The 16,726-nt window shown below is 42.5% G+C and overlaps 1 protein-coding gene across 1 annotated transcript in view; it reads right to left on the bottom strand.

Annotated features, from left to right (window-relative positions):
- Positions 1 to 16,726, bottom strand: part of LOC136425137 (collagen alpha-1(I) chain-like) — a 64,217-nt gene that overhangs the window by 30,685 nt on the left and 16,806 nt on the right. Inside the window, exons 6-19 of the mRNA XM_066413935.1 lie at positions 6,720 to 6,782; positions 6,032 to 6,085; positions 5,339 to 5,392; positions 4,562 to 4,615; positions 4,315 to 4,368; positions 3,897 to 3,950; positions 3,547 to 3,600; positions 2,875 to 2,928; positions 2,430 to 2,528; positions 2,089 to 2,133; positions 1,478 to 1,522; positions 1,299 to 1,343; positions 914 to 950; positions 565 to 615 (exon numbers count right to left, since the gene is read on the bottom strand). Of these exons, the coding sequence (XP_066270032.1) occupies positions 565 to 615; positions 914 to 950; positions 1,299 to 1,343; positions 1,478 to 1,522; positions 2,089 to 2,133; positions 2,430 to 2,528; positions 2,875 to 2,928; positions 3,547 to 3,600; positions 3,897 to 3,950; positions 4,315 to 4,368; positions 4,562 to 4,615; positions 5,339 to 5,392; positions 6,032 to 6,085; positions 6,720 to 6,782 (763 nt within the window). The remainder of the gene's footprint in view (positions 1 to 564; positions 616 to 913; positions 951 to 1,298; positions 1,344 to 1,477; positions 1,523 to 2,088; positions 2,134 to 2,429; positions 2,529 to 2,874; positions 2,929 to 3,546; positions 3,601 to 3,896; positions 3,951 to 4,314; positions 4,369 to 4,561; positions 4,616 to 5,338; positions 5,393 to 6,031; positions 6,086 to 6,719; positions 6,783 to 16,726) is intronic.

Raw genomic sequence — 16,726 nt, forward strand, 5'->3', positions numbered from 1 at the left:
AGAAATCAGACATGTCAACCGTCAACATACATAACTAGAACAGTGTAATATCTCTACCTGGCGGGCCGACAGGTCCTGCTCGTCCAGGGTTACCCGGAAGCCCAGGGGGGCCCTTCTCCCCGGTACGTCCCGGCTCTTCAGAAATATGACATCCGGACAGGGTTAGAAGTCTTGTACCATCAGTGATCGAGAAGTACGGAATGGAGTCCTTTTTTTGTGCTGCTTTTTTGCCATTCTAAGCCGCTTGGGCTGCAGGTGAGCCATTCTACTTTGAAATGTTGCATTGCATGGAGGCTTCATACTATATAGCGGCTTGTATTTGGACATTTTTGATAATCATTTGAAGTTTCAAACAAAAGGTCATAAAGGGAAGTGTGCCTTTTTACAGCCAAGCTTTGTACATGAACGTTGCAGGGCCATGCCGTTTCGCTTGGAGTTAATCTAATTATTATATACTGAAACATTACAAAGATTTTACTGCCTAAATGTATCAACATTACGCTATCTTACAGCATATTAGCACCAAAATGATATGTAGTTGTTAGTATCAAGCCGTCTACTCACTCCCTTCTCCAGGAGGTCCGGGTGGTCCTGGCTGGCCAATACCACGTTGTCCTATGGTAAACATGACAACAAATATAGAAATAAACAATACGGCAATCTCCGGGAAAGATGAATGACAGCTTAACATCACATACTCAGATCGTAATGTGTCTACCTCCAAATCCCAAGTCGGTATGTACAGCCAGATTTTGACAGCAATGTCAGAGAAGCCAGCGCTGTCAATTTGTAATAGTATACAGTGATTAGAATGCTGACTTCGTCCTATGCATCTCGAAAGGTAGCAACGGTCGGTATAACAAGAAGCTACTGACGTGTCTGTTTGAAGGGACATAAACGATTTGTAACTGACCTGGTGGTCCTGGTGGACCAATAGCTCCAGGGGAACCCTGAAATTAAAAAGTCACAGCAACCATGCATTATACATTGTTTGCGGTAAATCTAAGTATACGGTAATTACACAACAATGATACGACAATTTGTTTTTCATCAAGAAATACATTGGAAGGAGATTACCATTGCCTCAAAAATCATAGTAAACACACAAATTTGTATGCAAGATACCTTCTTTGCGTTTATTTATTTCTTCTCTCAAATGATTGTTCTGAGATGTTCTGTTTATAGCGACAGAATGATCAACAAGATGATAGCGGTCGCTACAACAGGAAGAAGAAGAGGAAGAAGAGCTGACTGCATACGTTTAATACAGGACGACGGCACAAATACAAAATACTAACGTCATTTCCGGTTTTTCCTTGGATGCCTGCTTTTCCGGCCATACCCTGCAGAGAAAAACATAAAAATAAGAATCAAAAGCAACCATAATAACGCAAGTGTTGCAAACGGCAATTGACTAATTGACTTTAAGAAGTGCAGATTACGTATTTCAAATGCGGATACACATGGTGTGACATACCGGTGCTCCTTGGAAGCCGGGAGGTCCAGGTGCTCCCCGATCACCCTGAAATGACATGACTTCATTACGTCACCAGATTCAAATGCATGATTAACATACACTGTCCATGGTCTAAAATGGCATGTCTTATGCGTGTTGTACTTGACTTTTTCCGAATATGTGTTACGACAGCGTACGTTTAAACCACATACCTGGAAGTTCTGAAATCTAGTTTCTTAAAATAACTCTAACTTCTTGTCTTATTCATCTATACTTGTAAATAAAGATCATTAAAAGAAGCGTGCCGGCCGTCTGGTTTCCCGTTTCCCTGCCCCGAACATGTTGAGGTGATCTTGGATGTCCAGAGTAGTTGTTTACCTTCGACGTTGATGTGTGCGACCGGGATGAGGGTAACAAACCGAGGGAAGGTCGCCCCAGAGAAATGTCAGACTTCGTTGGGACCGCACTGGACTCCGACTGAGCCTATTGGTGGAGTCACGTGTCCGCGCAATTCCCCACTACTCCGCCTGACGGCGCTGTACCACCATAATGCATCTAACTCTAATTTCTAGTCTTATTCATCTATACTTGTAATTGGAGATCATTAAAACTCATTGAGTTTGCAAACTTACCGAATTGCCAGGAGGACCAGGGGGCCCGATACTGCCTGGGCGGCCCTAGAGAGATATCAAAGAAGTCAAACCCAGTATTTGAAATAGAATGGTCACATGCTATATTGTTACCAATTGTCTGTTCGTCCTTCCATGTTTCATGTACTTGCAATTAGCCTACGGACAAGAACTTGCAATAAACTTATATTCTATTCTATCAAACAACATGTTGACACAATTGCTCCTGAGACGTTCCAAAACACTCATAATGTAATCAACCTGGAAAGCTTTGCATAGTCTTACAGCACTTCAGGCTACAAGGATACGATGAGACGGCCAAACCAAGACCAAAAGACCCTTACCGGGCTTCCAGATTTTCCTGGGGTTCCTTTGTCGCCTGGTCGGCCGGAAGGACCTGCGGGTCCAGGAGGTCCAGCGTCGCCTTCCTTGCCCTCTTTACCCTGGAAGAGACAAGACCGTGAATTTTAAGCATGAAGATAATCTTAGCTTTTAGCAATAATGAATTCGATACAGACCTTACGCAATTATTCCATACGTACTAAATCATTACTCAAATGTCCCAATGAGCACTTGCGCCGGATGAGAACTTGGTCCATGTATTAAAGCTCCTCATTCATTGCAAAACCGGCATTGCAGCTGTAAGCGCCCTTTTGATGTTAAGTATACAGCTTTTTACTGCGTTCAGTACGAAGCAATTATTAACACTGCTCCTCAAACCTCTGATCAATATATTTAAAAGTAAGTAATGAGTGAAATAACGCTCGGCTTTTATAGCCGATCACTCACGTCTCTTCCGACCATTCCGGGGGGACCGGGTGGCCCTGGCGCTCCTGGGAATCCCTGTGAAATTAAGAAGAAATCTTGTTTCATTTAACATAAAGAATCAAACTGTTCATAAGTATTACGTCGAGTGAAGTCTTCAGAAGGCTTCCACCATCTTTAAAATGATTGTTTGTATTCACGTCCTGTGACGCAAGACCATACTGGTGGGTTAAACCCAAATGTTGATGGATACATTCGCAAAAGAGCCGCGCCAATATGAGGTCCCCAGAGCCAAGAGCCGGGCGGATATCTAAGAGCCGCGCCAATATGAGGTCCCCAGAGCTAAGAGCCGGGCGGATATTTAAGAGCCGCGCCAATATGAGGTCCCCAGAGCTAAGAGCCGGGCGGATATCTAAGAGCCGCGCCAATATGAGGTCCCCAGAGCCAAGAGCCGGGCGGATATCTAAGAGCCGCGCCAATATGAGGTCCCCAGAGCTAAGAGCCGGGCGGATATCTAAGAGCCGCGTCAATATGAGGTCCCCAGAGCTAAGAGCCGGGCGGATATCTACATTACAAATCACATGTATGTTTGACTCATCCATGTTCGACCGACCAGTATGTCTGTTGTGATATCACGTTACTTGCATGGCCCATGTTTTGTGATTGTTTTCATAACTAAAATAGTTCTCTACATACCCTATGACCTTTCAATCCCGGCATGCCTGGTCCGCCATTGTTACCTTGTGGACCCTGGAAGGAAAAGGCACACATCAAAATACGCCTTATTTGCAATGACTAGTGTACAGAAGACTGTGCTTCATCAATTGTATTTAGGTTTGCCTCTTTTTTAAGAAATGAGATTGTTCTATTTCTAAAGAATAAAGGCACGTCTTCATATTTCTAGGAAAATACACATGTACAATATACAGTATGTACCTAAAACACCATAAATGCTGCCTTGACCATGAACACTTCAAAATGATCATATTGTTCTTTAAAACAAAACGATTTTGACAAGTAACAAAGCACATCGACAGACAGCTTACCGCCAGTCCCCTGCTTCCCGGGCTTCCTGGTTGACCTGTCTTACCAGAAGGTCCCTAGACGAAAAAAACACGATAATTTAGTCAAATAGTAGCAATACTACATTTACTACGTTCATCATAATCGGTCAGCTGCTGCTGCGCAGGCAAATGCAAGTTTACTCTTATTCCCCCTGTTGCAAGGTCCGAGATCCGTTTCAGCGAGAGTTGGTTGTTACCATAGATCGTTGAAACAACTCAATTCAATCAAACTGAAAATGCTTGACAGCCAAATTCTTGTAAACACCTTCATTGAACATCGAAATAGGTAAAGTAATGATGTTTTAAGTTATGAAAAAAATCAAAGATTACAATGACTTATTTGGCCATCAAACCTTGCAATCATGGACTCGACGGACAAGCTTTCTGACGTCATACTTACGATCAATCCCTGAGGTCCCGGTGGGCCAGCCATTCCCATCATACCTGGCTTGCCCTAAGCATGGGAAAACGCAATTTAATATTCCAAACATAAATTGTCGTTTTAAAATCAAAGATGCAGGACAAGTTCGGTGTGATTCCCATCAATTAAGGGTCATATTCGGATAGAGGGAATCCATGGTTGATACTGAATGTGATATGGAAATAACGCCCTCATGCGAATGTTCTCTGATCTGCAGAACTCTTACCTCATCACCTGGTTCTCCTGCTTCTCCCGGTGGCCCAGAGGGCCCAGGGGGACCCTGTGTTATGGAAAAGACCATGAGAAAATGAGGGAGGACCCACTGCGATGAATAGATACTACACAGACGAGTTTATCCGTTCCACATCGCTGTTCTTAACGATAGTTTACTTGAAGTTAAGTAAGTTAAGAAAGATGCACGCATCCACTACCTCGTACGGGAAATAACCTCCAAAAGCTTTACTGCTCGCGACTGTGCATGTAGATAATGTAGTTAACGCAGTTGATATTGATACATTCACAAAGCCTTCGCTAGCACCGCAATTGTGTCTCGAAGTACGTCTTGCCCCTTGTATATGCACTCAGTAGAATTAAGCAGAATATGAAGTAGGAGATCCCGAGTGTAGCACCATCCAGTTGTGGTATCCCCGCCTTTGTTTGTCGTCAAAGTTGGTCTGTATTCTTTACCGTTCAAAGGCCGTGTCAGAAGTCGTCAAAAACAGAACTGTGAGACAAATGACTACCCTCACACAAATGGCTCATTGATATATTAGTTGTTTTCTTCTAGAGACTGCGTTAACCGGAGAGCGCTAGTTGCTATTTTCAAGCATCAGCTCAGAGCGAGAAATTTTGTTCTTTGTAAGAGGGTAGACACTCAGTTGATGTACTTACAGCTTGACCTCTGTTGCCAGGGATGCCCTTGGGACCTTGTTTTCCTGGGAAACCCTGGAAGAGAGTAAAATCCGTCAAACCCCCCACCCTACCCACAAAGGAACCGACTTACTCGTTGACCCATCTCACCCGGAGGCCCAGCAGCCCCAGCATCACCAATCGGACCCTGCACGCAACAACAGAACCTCAACAGCATCAGAAAATGGCGTCGTCGGTCTCTTTAGAATGATACAGTCTTGTTGACCGTCGCCATGCGTTGCGGCAGGTTTTAATGTCCAAATGATGGGGTTGGGGCTGAAAGCGTAACTGAGGGAAAGCGGCTACCCCTCCGTCAGCTACATGAACATGGTGTGGCCGTTTTGATAGACGTCAAATATAAGTATACCCCTTTAATGAAGGGCTCGGGTATGTGGATGAGTGGGTAAGTGGTTCAAGAAATGTGGGTAAGGGTTGTAAGTGGTCCACATAGATAGTGCATGGTTACAAAGCACCAGATATTGCTTTGCGAGTCCGCTTTAGTCTCGTGTATCAAGTCCGTATCAAGGTCTTTATAGAAAGATAAAAGAACACCTGTATATATAGAAGCAAATTAAATATTTACAATACTAATATGTTCAAATAAAATTAGACAGTTTTACTTTAACAGCACATCCCTATTGGAGCAAAACATCTTGCATTAGAGTAGAAAAATGCTCTCTTTAAGCTTTTACAGGCATTATCATGTTTTCCATAGTTTCATAACAGCGCCCAACACATTCTGTGGTAGTTATCAAAAGTTTATCAATCAAGGCACTCCAAACCATACCGGCATTCCCGGTTCTCCTAAGGCTCCGGATGGACCAGGCGGACCTTTGCTCCCCTGTAAGAAAAAGATAAAGTCAATACGTATGTTGTCCACATGATATCTATGTACGATATAATGACTGTTTCCAAACATGTTAACATTTCATCAGGCTGATACGCCACGTTTGGGACCGCATTATTACAACGACACCTTGTGACAAGAAGCAGCTTAAGAAAGTTACAGTTCATTTGATTTAAGTGCAGTGGAAGTGTCGACGTGTTTAATTTAAAACCTTTTATACATAGGCCTTTATGTACTAACTGATTGTGCTACCACTATTTCGCGCATGTTTGTTAAACCCATTTGGCTCCACTGGCTTGTCGATAATACTACCGGAAAACCGGTTACTATTTGCCGAGTCGTATATATAGCGTGTGGTTCGTACTTCCATCCCCACACTGAATAAATACGTAGTTGTCGTTGTCGTTCAATATAGTTGATGTTTGTTGTTACTTCAGTTAGGAATATTTGATTGCTGATGTTTGAGTTTGGAATATTTTCTGAATCATATGCTAAAAACCATGTTTCATGTATCGGGCGTCTGCAGTGCAATAATATAAAGGTATACAGCTGCGCTATGTGTTTTAACATGCATCAAAAATTTTACGTCGACACTGAACTTAATGTTCATTATGTTATCTTTACTTACCGGTCCACCCCTTGGTCCAGGTGGTCCTCTCTCTCCGTTCATTCCCATCATTCCATCCATGCCCTGTATGAAGGCAGAAATGAGTCGCTCAGAAATGACAGAAAATGTATACGGGAAATAGCACGGCGGCCATTGGTATCATCATCAAGAGTCTGACACCGTCAAAAATAACATACTGTACATCTTAATGGGATACGTATCACACAGATAAAACATTGCAGGTACAGAAAATAAATTTGGCGACAAAGACCAACAAAGAACACTATATCTCCCTCCTACTAAACCGCGTACATACATGTAGGTAGACCAATATTTTACGGTTGCCGTCTGTAGGAATGGATCAAACATTGATAGTTGCAACCAGTACATAAATTGAGTACAACTAACTGGGTCATAGCATATTAAATTAGCACTTCTAGGAACTGGCATTTTAGTCAGAAAATGAAGTATAGATGCATTCTTGGTCCAGACCGCCGTCACGGTCAACTACGAAAGAAATGAATATCTATAGGTCTTTTAGTAGACGTGCTGGGGCCTCATAAGCGGTATTGCCCAAAGAAAGAAATGTGTTCCACATTTGCTCGGTCGGATTTTGATGTTTGAATCTCATCAGCAACAAAGCAGACATGACCCGCCAAATGTCAATTGAGGTAAAACAGCTTTAATGTTTCAATCGCTAGAGTCTTAAGTTGCAAATCTTGACAACAACATTTTTGTAGTGATTCTTGTCGTTTCGCCGACCCTCAGACGATGGGATTGACGACTTTGAGAGTGTGCCAAGCGTCCTTCACTCACTGAAAGGGTAGCCTGTCAAAATGTACAATATGTCACTAATGATGGTAGTTCTGTAATGTAGGTAAATGTGTAAAGCGTCGCCGAAGAATTTCCGCCAATTTTGTCCGTACCAGTGAAATAATAAGTGAAATAGTTTTGCTTTACTTTAACACGACAGCTGTTTTATGGTCTAGTGACAAACAATGGGAGCCTTACAATCTTGAAGAATGGATTAGACAGCATGTACGGTCTTACTGACAGGACCTCCCGGATATACGTAGGCTGAGTCGACCGTTACTTAACTCAGCTGCCCTTATCATGACCAAGCAAAGCCCAGCGGTGCCTTGTAGGAGAATACAATAACGTGCCTATTTAGTACCAATCAACGAGGCAACCCTGTCATTACAACGCCAGACAGCTACATCAATGTCATATCAAAGACCCGGCATAACGACCGCCCCACATACCCGCCACAGCTACCCTGTTCTTAGCATTCCGTCCTTACCACTGTTATTTTATTACGTTGGACTACGTGGCATTACACTCAAGTTTTTCATAGCTTATTTCAACACTGCCACGTACATGGGTGGAGCGAGGGTAGTCGTATAAAGTGCATTTTCCACAACACCGGTGGCGTCAGGGGATTCGAACCCGGGACCACAGGGTTTTGGGCCGAACACCCTGCCGTTACGCGTATACGCCTCATGACCCCACGACTCTCGTTGGGTACAGATGGACAAATTTGCACAGGATAATTTGTAAGATATTCGATACCAGTTACAAAACATCAATCGGGAACCATATTTCAAGCAAAAGAAATATTTACGTCCTGTTCGGGGTCATGGCAACCTTGACAATATCACTCGGCCAGACAAAAAAATATATACAAAACCGTACGAAACGTTTGGAAATGAAGGTAAGGAGTATTTAGTCAGGAAAATGTCAAAGGTCATGTTTTGACATGCGAAAGTGGAACGCCAATGGACCGACCAGACAGGGAAAAGAAATGGGATACGCTCGTTTACACAGTATGTCAAACTTTAATCTAGACCAATTTGCAGTAATTACTGGTTGTACAGTGCCTACGTGTAAATAGGTGGTTCATAGTCAAAGTATTTACACGCAAAATACCAGAAACGCGGCTGTCGCGGTGTAACATGGCAAAGCAGATGTAGCTTATATGATTACAGATGTCAAACATGGATGATACAAAATCCAGGATAACAAGTAAACTTAACCCCTCATTTTTATCTAGGAGGCAGCTGGGGGTAGACAAGTGGAAACAAAATACTCTGTCACATGAGTGATCATATTTTGCTAGTAGTATCCAATACATGTTTTAAAAGAGCGGAGGTCGCATGTACAGCTAGCGGGACGTGTCAGACAGAAAAACGCTGAACAAACATCAAACCTGAAACGCAAAACTGTACCACCTGTGGGGTTTGCATGTAAGTGTATACATTACAACCATAGACCTCACACATGACTTAAGAGGGATACAAAACTTTCCCACGACAAATAGAAACAGTTTCAACAGCGATACGCTTTAGCAAAGACATGGTCAGCTACACGACTGTTGACAGAGCTTGAACATCCCAGAGGTTAACTTGAAGGTCATGAGAGACAAAATGGCAGTGTTCGATGAACAATATGACACAGTGAGTTCACCCTATAGAACTGCAAATCGCCGTTGTTCAGTAGGTTATCTTATTTTGGAAAGCTATGTCACTATAGTTGGCCCCGTTATAAGTCTTTGATTGCACTGGTCATTATATCATATGAGTAACATCCCAGACACATGTAGGCCCTGGACGCAAATGGTTACTGATGACAGCTACATGTACATGGCCCTTATTTAGTACCGCCTGTCTCGTAGTCATTCAAAAGAGTGGACTGGGCGTCAATCACAATGATCATACACAAGAAATTTGTAAATCCTTTAAAATCATGTAAAAACATCACGTTCCAAACAAATCCGTAACCAATCTTGTACTTCATTATATTCCCCTTCCAGTGGGAAGGGGGATATACTGTTTTTGCTTGCCTGTTCTTCTTCTTCTTCTTCTTCTTCTTCTTCTTTCTTCTTCTTCTTCTTCTTCTTCTGCCAAAAACCAAGTAGATGTGCGGTGGTAGCTCTACTAATGGTATTGCAGCAAGTTATATGTACCTTATGTTACAATGTACGGATGTTATATTTGAGATGTAGGTACCTATAGGAAAGGTGAATACACCTGACAATAAATTATGCTAATGAGGACATCATTTGCATAATTTATACAAAAACTTGTATTGTGTTTACAGTAAAAGCTGCAGATGTCATATTTGAGATGTAGATAAATTGAGGAAAGGTAAACACACCTGGCCATTAATTATGCTAATGAGGACCTCATTTGCATAACTTATGCAGAAACTTGTATTTCCCTTACCGTAAAAGCTACAGATGTCATATTTGAGATGTAGGTATCTTTAGGAAAGGTGAACACACCTGTACATGAATTATGCTAATCAGGACCTCATTTGCATAATTTATGTATATCCCTTACCGTAAAGACTACGGATGGCATATTTCAGATGTAGGTACCTTTAGGAGAGGTGAACACACCTGTACATAAATTATGCTAATGCGGACCTCATTTGCATAATTTATGCATAAACGTGTATTTCCCTTACCGTGAAAGCTACGGATGTCATATTTGAGATGTAGGTACCATTAGGAAGGGTCACAAAACCTGACCATAAATTATGCTAATGAGGGCCTCGTTTGCATAATTTATGTATATCCCTTACCGTTAAAGCTATGGATGCCATATTTCAGATGTAGGTACCTTTAGGAGAGGTGAACACACCTGTATATAGATTATGCTAATGCGGACCTCATTTGCATAATTTATGCATAAACTTGTTTTTTTACTTACTGTAAAGGCTACGGATGAGATGCAGGTGCCTTTAGGAAAAGTCAGAAAACCTGGGCATAAATTATGCTAATGAGTGCATTATGCATAATTTATGCATATCCCTAACCATAAAAGCTACGGATGTCATATTTGAGATGTAGGTACCTTCAGGAAAGGCGAACACACCTGGCCATAAATTATGCTAATGCCGACCTCCTTTGCATAATTTGTGCAGAAACTTCGTAACATCCTTACAGTCAATGCTAAGGATGTCATATTTGAGGTGTAGGTAATGGGAGGGGAATATTCTGCATTTTCCCGAAAATGTTGCCATTCTAGTGTTTATTTAAGTTTAGTAACCTTTACAGGGTACCGGGCCGGGTGTGAACCCCTATGTTGACAATTCGCCCAAATATGACTTCCATCCAGCTACCTGGGAAGGTGGTAGTCTCGCTTTTCACTAATATATAACACATGAGGTCATCGAATAGTCAAGGGTACTTAAAGTAGAAAAATAAGCCGGGAAATTTGACTCATCAGGGCCTCAGCCACAGGCCTAAAGGTCAAGTTGAGATAAACAAATTCGATCAGAAAAACAGGTGCGTAGGGCCAATACATTATCGCTAGTCCTGAAGGTATGACGACATTTTAAAAATGTCCGTCTTTTGGACAGGGCGACAACGTGAGGTCAAAGTTTGAGATGGATGAGAACAAAAACCTATTTTGACGTAACAGGGTTCAAGGGGACATGTGACACCCACACAAACTATTTGGAATATTTCCATTGGTACAGGCGTGCCCCAAACAGCCCAGGTTCAAGGACAACCTAAGGTCAATGCTGTTAATGACATTTGATCTAATGTGACCACAGCTGTACGCGTACATTGACACGAATGCTTGCACAAAGATTGCCCACGTACGCCGAGTGACAATGTATGTCCATTGAAAAACCGAACCATAATAGGAAGGCTCATCATCATCATATCGGGCAGCTTGCCCGGACTAAGGCTGCTCTCTCCCTCCAGACGACACGGTCCGCCATTAGTTGGTCTAGTACTAATACTACTAGTACTAATCATATGGAAGAGAATCAAACATATTAACATCTAAATTTACCACAAATCATTTACCACAAACCATTTACCACAAAGATACCATCACATACGTTCCCCCAATTGCATGTATGACATAGGCCCCTGCAAGTTCAGCTATCACCCATACGGTTGGCGGTTCATTGGTATGTTGTTTATCATAACAGTGGATTACAACTTGTGTTAGCTTGGTCCTTGTTCATCAACTCACATCATGTCGTGAAGTGTGTTGCGTGCGGGCTTGTTCTCACCCTCTTCAAGACCTTGAACCTTTAATTGGGAGCCTGCTGTATATGATCTTGAAGAGCTGATTTAAAGTGACCGTTTTGGCAAGATTCCATCACTTGAAAACAAGGTGACCGTATTTCAGTAGAAGACCTCAAAGTTTTTTTAAACACGATCAAAAATGTGTAATGCATGTTAAAATAAGTTAAGACGTCTTGATAAGGCGCATAGAGGTGGCGCCCATCTCTATTTCTGTAGCCCTTGGGCCACACATTCATGCCACATATATAAGTTACTACAGCAGGGGGCTAGTTTGCTAGTATACTAGTAGTGATCTGTGTTTAACTTCCATACCCAAATGCTGAATGCTATGCAGTAGGTATCTTTAAAGTCTAACGACCTACCGTGTACAAGGCAAACACTTTATAATTACCCACTAGGCCACTCCATCGAGTTAGAGTGCATGTAGACATCCGAAATTATTCGTAGTTAGCAACAGCTACCGTTACAAACGATAACTTATGCGATACTGTGTGCCCAAAGACAATCTTTTCTCAGTGATGGCTTTATGAAAAGTCGTTCTTTTTCCCCTAAACCTCCCTTCGTTATTTTTGAATACCATCAACAGCTGTTCATTTCTCATGCTGCGTCTGTTGTTTCAGTAGAGTCTTTTCGTTTTTCTCCACCATCCAAATAAAATGCTAAGAATGCAGACTCTGTTTTGTCAAATGGTTCGGGTGGAAAGCGATACAAAGCTTCGGATATCCTAAAATTCGTTACCGTAGACGATTAAATTCCTCCACGCGACAAGCAGATGAAAATTGGTGATTAACTACCGCTTGAGGGAAAAACGACGCTTTCTAAGCAGTTAGAATGTTTTTGCCTGCTTCAGGTTTATATCATCTGTAGCTAGTTTGTGGACCATTTATCATAATTTCCCTTTTAAGTGATCGTCTGGACTGTGTCGACCATTGCGACCCCTGTGACGTAAATTGTTTTAGTGTAGTTTTGTTCACAGTTAGGTGTACAGATCAACAACTTAAAACCGACATTAAAAGGAACCTGCCTTTCAGGCGTCGTAAATTGTCGACATGTTTGATAATTGTTTCCGCTCGTTTTCCTTAATCCCCTTCAATAAAGTTACTTCAAAGAACTTAATGAGAATAAAGATCTTAATTGATTTATCACCGAAACGTTCTTTAAGGGGGATTCCAAAGATGTCTAAGGGACGTTTTCAAAAGCCCATGATACACAGAGGAGCGGATGGAGTCGTGTATGATGACTTGCCAAAGGCCTTGATCTAATTCTTTAATAAATCAGCCTAAGCTCCACTGCTCCACCATGGCCTGATCAGAAGGCACCGCGACCACAACAACTAATTCCCCACGACTTACGCGCCTAAGGAGGTCAATCACCCCCACTTTCCCTGGCATATTCGTAATAACGAACTCAAAAACAACGTAGCTTTCATGAACAAGCCGTATCTTTCACAGCAACTCACGACAAACTTGGGAATGCCGTGTGTCTACCCTAAGTCTAACCCGTCATCGATATGATAACTCTAGCACGTAAACAACTTCTTTGCAACGACTTTGCTTTGAAAACGAAGCTTTCCAGACTCAAACCGCGACTTGTCTTTCCAAGCTGTCTTAATCCGTTCCAGTCCAAACCTGCTACGAGACGAGCCAAAACAGGGCATGTAACGAGACGTTATACGTCTGGAACTGATTCAATACTAGTTTAATAATAGATGGTAATCTGTCCTAGAATGTATGATGTATACTGCAGACTTTGGGTTGTGATACGAACGCCGTCCTGACAACTCGTTCCTCCTTGTCTATGCAACTTTCGTTCGGCCCATTCCACTAGACGGCGATCGCGCGGAGACCTAGCTGCGACCTACCTTGGATTTGTGTAACCCTTGGCTTCATAATTGGAATATTATGCAAAATGTAAGCGTATTATTGAAAAGACAACACACAAAGCGAAAAAAGATTCGTTGTTTATCTATGGAATTCGCCGAGCACTCGGTCAAATCGCTCGGTCGCAGCACGGTCGCCTTAGGTCGCCGCCCTGGTGGAGTGGCCATTATTGTTGCACATGTTGTTTTTGCAGGTGTAGACTTTCTGTTCTCTCCCGAAAGTAAAGGGTGTATGTCGACCAATGTCAGCAGTTCAGACGTAAGCAGACTTATGTTGTAGTATTGAAGGTGGTACTGAATGTCGTCTGGAGGTCGTTTCCATTGGTCTGTTGATCATCAGAGTGTCGCAAGAAATGTTTCTCGGAGATGTTAAACATGTAAATCCCGCAAATATGATCTTGTATACATGAAGGTGAACTTATCCCTCCTACTGCAGGTCCAGGTTAGTTTGGGTGACAAACATCAGGCCAATCGAGGACAAGGCCTTGTACTTGTGGAAAGGATCTCCTGGTGGGTGGGTAATCGGTAGAAGAGAAAGAAGTCCTTGATTTGATGAAAGGACCCAATGTAAACCTTCACCATACACCGGGACATAAATCAAAGAATATATGACTCGGCGGATGTAATGCTCTGTGAGGACCTGAATGGACAACAAACCGATCTGCAGATCTTCGACTAGGAAAAATTAGATGCTCAACAAGCTTGCCTGATAAACTTTGCCAACCAAACGGAGACCTGGAAACATCAAATAAGAGCAATGTATCCACACAATGCAACGGGCGTTTTCATAAGCTGGGTGATTTATCAATTTGATGATTGTAGTCATTTCTCTTCCATCTATTTCTCGCACTGGAACTGCATCTCCAAGTGGCGCACGTTGAAAGGCATGAAGAATCGAACAGACAGGGTCGTGCTCTCTGCTACCCCAGAGCTAAGCCCCTGTCCAGTTTAGCAGCTGGGAGCCTCCTTATGAGGGAGTCCCTTTGTCTGGGTAAACAGTCATCGTTCATCACATCTTTACAAAGCACAGAGTCCAAGTATCACCTTCTCATCCCTTGCGGTTTTTCTCTGCTTGAGCTAAGATTCGCGGACACCAAGGAAAACTGTAACCGTGAGAGTGTGCCAAGATACGTGCCGCAAGCGCTGCGATGAGCAGCGATGAATAAATTTCAACCAACACGCCCTTTAATTTCGTGCAACAATTTCTGAAGAGTTTCTGAAGACTCAATCTTTTGCCCGTCGATGTCCATTGATTGTTCAGTCATTTCAAGTGAACCGATGAAAAGCTATTCAAATCTGGCACACAAAGGCAAGATCTTGATATCCAGTCTTGATAGTGTTGTGAGGGGTTGATCCTCTGGATTGACAGACATGACAGTCATATGGAAGTACTATACAAACATTGCGACTTTCCTTTGCAAGGTTACAAAACCCAATGGCACTTCCATCTATTCCCTGTGGTGATATTTTGTCGGTTAGTCGCCTCAAACATTTTTTTCCAGGGAAAGTCAAGGATGTGGTCTAGCCAAGTTCATACACTGTAGACATGCTGTGGATTCTTTTGTCTGAAACCTGTCCAAAGTAGCAAACGCGTAGTCCACCGTGACTGGCTCCCTGTTTGGACATCGATCTTTACTGACGACAGGCAAGACCACCCTTTGCTTTTGTGAAAGGCACGTTACATCGGGGAAAACTTTTGTTTCTCTTTATTTAAAATCAAACTTTTATGACTATTTACTATTTCCATAACTGTAATCATTTGACCAAGTACAAGTAAGGAACAAGTACAGGTAAGTACGTTACGTGACCACTACTACCACGGTGAAAGGGAGTGAATCCCGTTGCCAGCAACAACCGACGGCTTGTCACTCAAGTGTCATCCCTTCGTGCTGAGAGTTCAATAGAGTTCGTGTCTGATGACCTCTTTGTCTTGGAGAGGAAACCAGGACCAGATCGTATGAATTTTCCAGCCACTAGTGGGGGTTGTTGATGCACAGTCAACAAAGGTGGCACCTCAGAAGGCGACACTGTGGTTGCAGGTGTGGGTAAGCTACAGTTTTGCCACCAATGGAAAATTCCTGGTAGCAATTTGCAGACACATTTCCCATCGATTGTAGAAGAAACGAAAAGGAAAGCTATTTCCCACTTATTGTCTGACCAAGAAGCTTTTCTTTCTTTCTCAGGGGACATACAGACATTATCATCCTCGTCAGTTCCTTAGCTAGTTCACACACACATGCAGACAGACATACATACATACATAAAAATATACACGGACATAAATTGATTCTCCGAAAGCGTGGAAGTACCTTTCTTTGATTTCGTAAGTGTTTTCTATAGTTGTTTTTGAAATACTAATCGTGATCTGGCTATCATCACTTGTGTGTCTGCTCTGTTCAAGTGAGAGCTTCAACGCAGGAAAACAGTGGGCTATCCCGTTTGTCTTTGAAAACAGGAAGGGCAACTCAAGGGCAGGACCTGGGGCGGTACCAGTGGCTGATGCAGATGTGAAACCACCAGAGATCAACCCCAGCCTAGAATTCAGTCTTTGACTTTGTTAACGCTAGACGCGTCATGAAACCTATATATATGGACAAGTCTGTCCGTACTGTCTGTTGATCGTATCAAAAGAATGCCTTTGAATATTGGCTGACAGAAATACGTATTTTAAAACCCATGTATTTGGAAAAATATGTATCTGAAAGATGACTCTCCTCCCATAAGGATAAATCAAAGAAGAACGGAACTGCCCAGTTTTTAGCATTACCCTTTCATTGATGGAATCAACAGTGCAAACGTTGACCTGTATACGTATATATAGATAATGCTGTGACGAATGGAACAGCATGAAACATCAGTAGATACCTCAGATATGTCAACACATGTCACTCTCCCTCAGATACACCAAAAAGGGCATATACATATCTGACCAGGCCGACTCATCAAAGTCGTTCACAGATTGAGGTGAACAGTTTAGGGCCATTGCTGACACACAGACCCTATCAGTAACATCTATAGACGAAACCTGTCACTAGTGGAGTATATGGAGTACAAGTCTTGATCCTCTAAAACCCCGTGTGGCGAAAACAACGCTAAACGAAA

The sequence above is a fragment of the Branchiostoma lanceolatum genome, chromosome 19, assembly GCF_035083965.1.
Source record: "Branchiostoma lanceolatum isolate klBraLanc5 chromosome 19, klBraLanc5.hap2, whole genome shotgun sequence".
Lineage (NCBI taxonomy): Eukaryota > Metazoa > Chordata > Leptocardii > Amphioxiformes > Branchiostomatidae > Branchiostoma > Branchiostoma lanceolatum.